The 2,284-nt window shown below is 52.5% G+C and overlaps 1 protein-coding gene across 1 annotated transcript; it reads right to left on the bottom strand.

Moving 5' to 3' along the window:
- Window positions 1-257: 257 nt before the first annotated feature.
- LOC104050230 (olfactory receptor 14C36) lies at window positions 258-1,217 on the bottom strand. The gene has a single exon (XM_064474696.1). It carries the CDS (start codon window positions 1,215-1,217, stop codon window positions 258-260), a length of 960 nt encoding a protein of 319 aa, XP_064330766.1.
- Window positions 1,218-2,284: the final 1,067 nt, after the last annotated feature.

Raw genomic sequence — 2,284 nt, 5'->3', positions numbered from 1 at the left:
CTTCAGGCAGTGCAATGGGGAGAACCTGTTTTATTGCAGAGATGCTGTAAGAGAGTCTGTGCTGCTCCACTCTTAGAGATACATCTATATGGGCTCCACGTGAGACAGAAAAGGTTCATTCTTACTAGCAGTAGGAGGAATACAAATATTTCTGTAGGCACATGAGAAGCACAAACAGTAAAAATAATTACATGAAAGAAGTTATCATGATAATGAAAGCAAACAAAACACAAGCCCGGAACAGCATGCATTGGGAGTCACTTGTGGAGAGTGATGGGAATTTTATGACTACAGAAAAATGTCCATAAAATCAGCTTCCTCAGGGAATCTTTGAGCTCCTGGTTCTTCATGCTGTAGATGAGGGGATTCACTGCTGGAGGCACCACTGAGTACAGAACTGCCACCACCAGATTCAGGGATCGGGAGGAGATGGAGGGAGGCTTCAGGTAGGCAACCATGGCAGTGCTGATAAACAGGGAGACCACGGCCAGGTGAGGGAGGCACGTGGAAAAGGCTTTGTGCCGTCCGTGCTCAGAGGGGATCCTCAGCACGGCCCTGAAGATCTGCACGTAGGAGAAAACAATGAAAACAAAACACCCAATACCTGAACAAAAACAAAAGGCAATAACCCCGACTTCCCTGAGGTACGTGTCTGAGCAGGAGAGCTTGAGGATCTGGGGAAGTTCACAGAAGAACTGGTCCACAGCATTGCCTTGGCAGAGGGGGAGTGAAAATGTATTGGCCGTGTGCAGCACAGCACTGAGAAACCCACTGGCCCAGGCAGCTGCTGCCATGTGGGCACAAGCTCTGCCGCCCAGGAGCATCCCGTAGTGCAGGGGTTTGCAGATGGCCACGTAGCGGTCGTAGGATATGACAGTGAGGAGATAAAACTCTCCTGTGACAAAAAAGACAAACATAGAGACCTGGGCAGCACATCCATAGTAGGAAATAGTCCTGGTGTCCCAGAGGGCATTGGCCATGGATTTGGGGAGAGTGGTGGAGATGGAGCCCAGGTCGAGGAGGGAGAGGTTGAGGAGGAAGAAGTACATGGGTGTGTGGAGGTGGTGGTCGCAGGCTATGGTGGTGATGATGAGCCCGTTGCCCAGGAGGGCAGCCAGGTAGATGCCCAGGAAGAGCCAGAAGTGTAGGAGCTGCAGCTCCTGTGTGTCCGCAAACGCCAGGAGGAGGAACTGGGTGATGGTGCTGCTGTTGGACATCTGCTGCCTCTGGGCATGGAGGCCTGTTCAAGAAGGAAATTCAGTTACATGTTGGAAGAGACTTCTCTGAGAAAAACCCTTGTGTTTTCTCATGGAAATCCTCCTCCCTGATCTGAATGAGGGATAAGTCAGCTCATTCCCCAATGCTACCAACTGAGTGACATGCTTACGTTTTAAAATGGAGCCTGGGCACCTAGTTCCCATGAAGCCACTTCCAGGACACATCCCCCAGAGTTAGTATCAGAACAGAAGCTGATCCACACCCCCACATAAACCCCAGAAAGCAAGAGCACCATGGAGACATGGAGAAACAAGGAAAAATACTGCAGTGCTCAAAAAAAAAAAAAAAATCAAGGAGAGAAACAGATGGGCATGTGGGCATGCAATGAATCCTCCTCCACACCCAGCTGTGCACTCCACCTCACAGCATAGGTGCTTTGAGCCCCTTTGTTGTGTAACCACATTGGAGGACACATGCAGCTCTCCTGGAGGTTGGGCTGCAGCGGCACTAACTCACACCCTGGACCCCATGGTCTTGTGGGCAGAGGCCATGCTGGGCAGGAAAGGAGACCAGGAGGTAGCTCTGGGGAAGGCATCTGCATTGGAGGGTATGGCAGAGACATGCCCAAATTCCACCTCCCATGCCATTTGTGGGAGCCGCCCCCTCTCGCTCCCTGCCCATGTATCTGCTGCCTGGAGATGTCCCTGCCTGGAGCTATTTCTCTCCCTGTCCGTACTCACAGAGCCCGTCCCACCCGCTGTGTGCTCAGCTCTGCCCTGCAGACACCTCCTGGCAGCAGGGCACTGCCCAGGGACAGCTCTGTGCGCGCAGGGGCTAAGGAGCAGCTCAGACAGGTCCTAACAAGAGCTGGGGTCCCAGTGCCTTCCTCAGAACAGAGACATACATTCCCATCTCCCACTGCCCACCCAGACAACCAAGAGGAGAAAACTCAAAGCACAGACACCTTCCCGTTCGGATAGTCCCTGCCTTGACCTTCCTCTTGAAAATTTTCCTCTTAGATGTCCTCAGGGTGATGTGGTGCTGTCAGCAGCCCTGGCCCAAGCAG

The sequence above is a fragment of the Phalacrocorax carbo genome, chromosome 28, assembly GCF_963921805.1.
Source record: "Phalacrocorax carbo chromosome 28, bPhaCar2.1, whole genome shotgun sequence".
Lineage (NCBI taxonomy): Eukaryota > Metazoa > Chordata > Aves > Suliformes > Phalacrocoracidae > Phalacrocorax > Phalacrocorax carbo.
The sequence above is the reverse complement of the archived record's forward strand: the minus strand, read 5'-3'. Positions and strand labels throughout refer to the sequence as shown.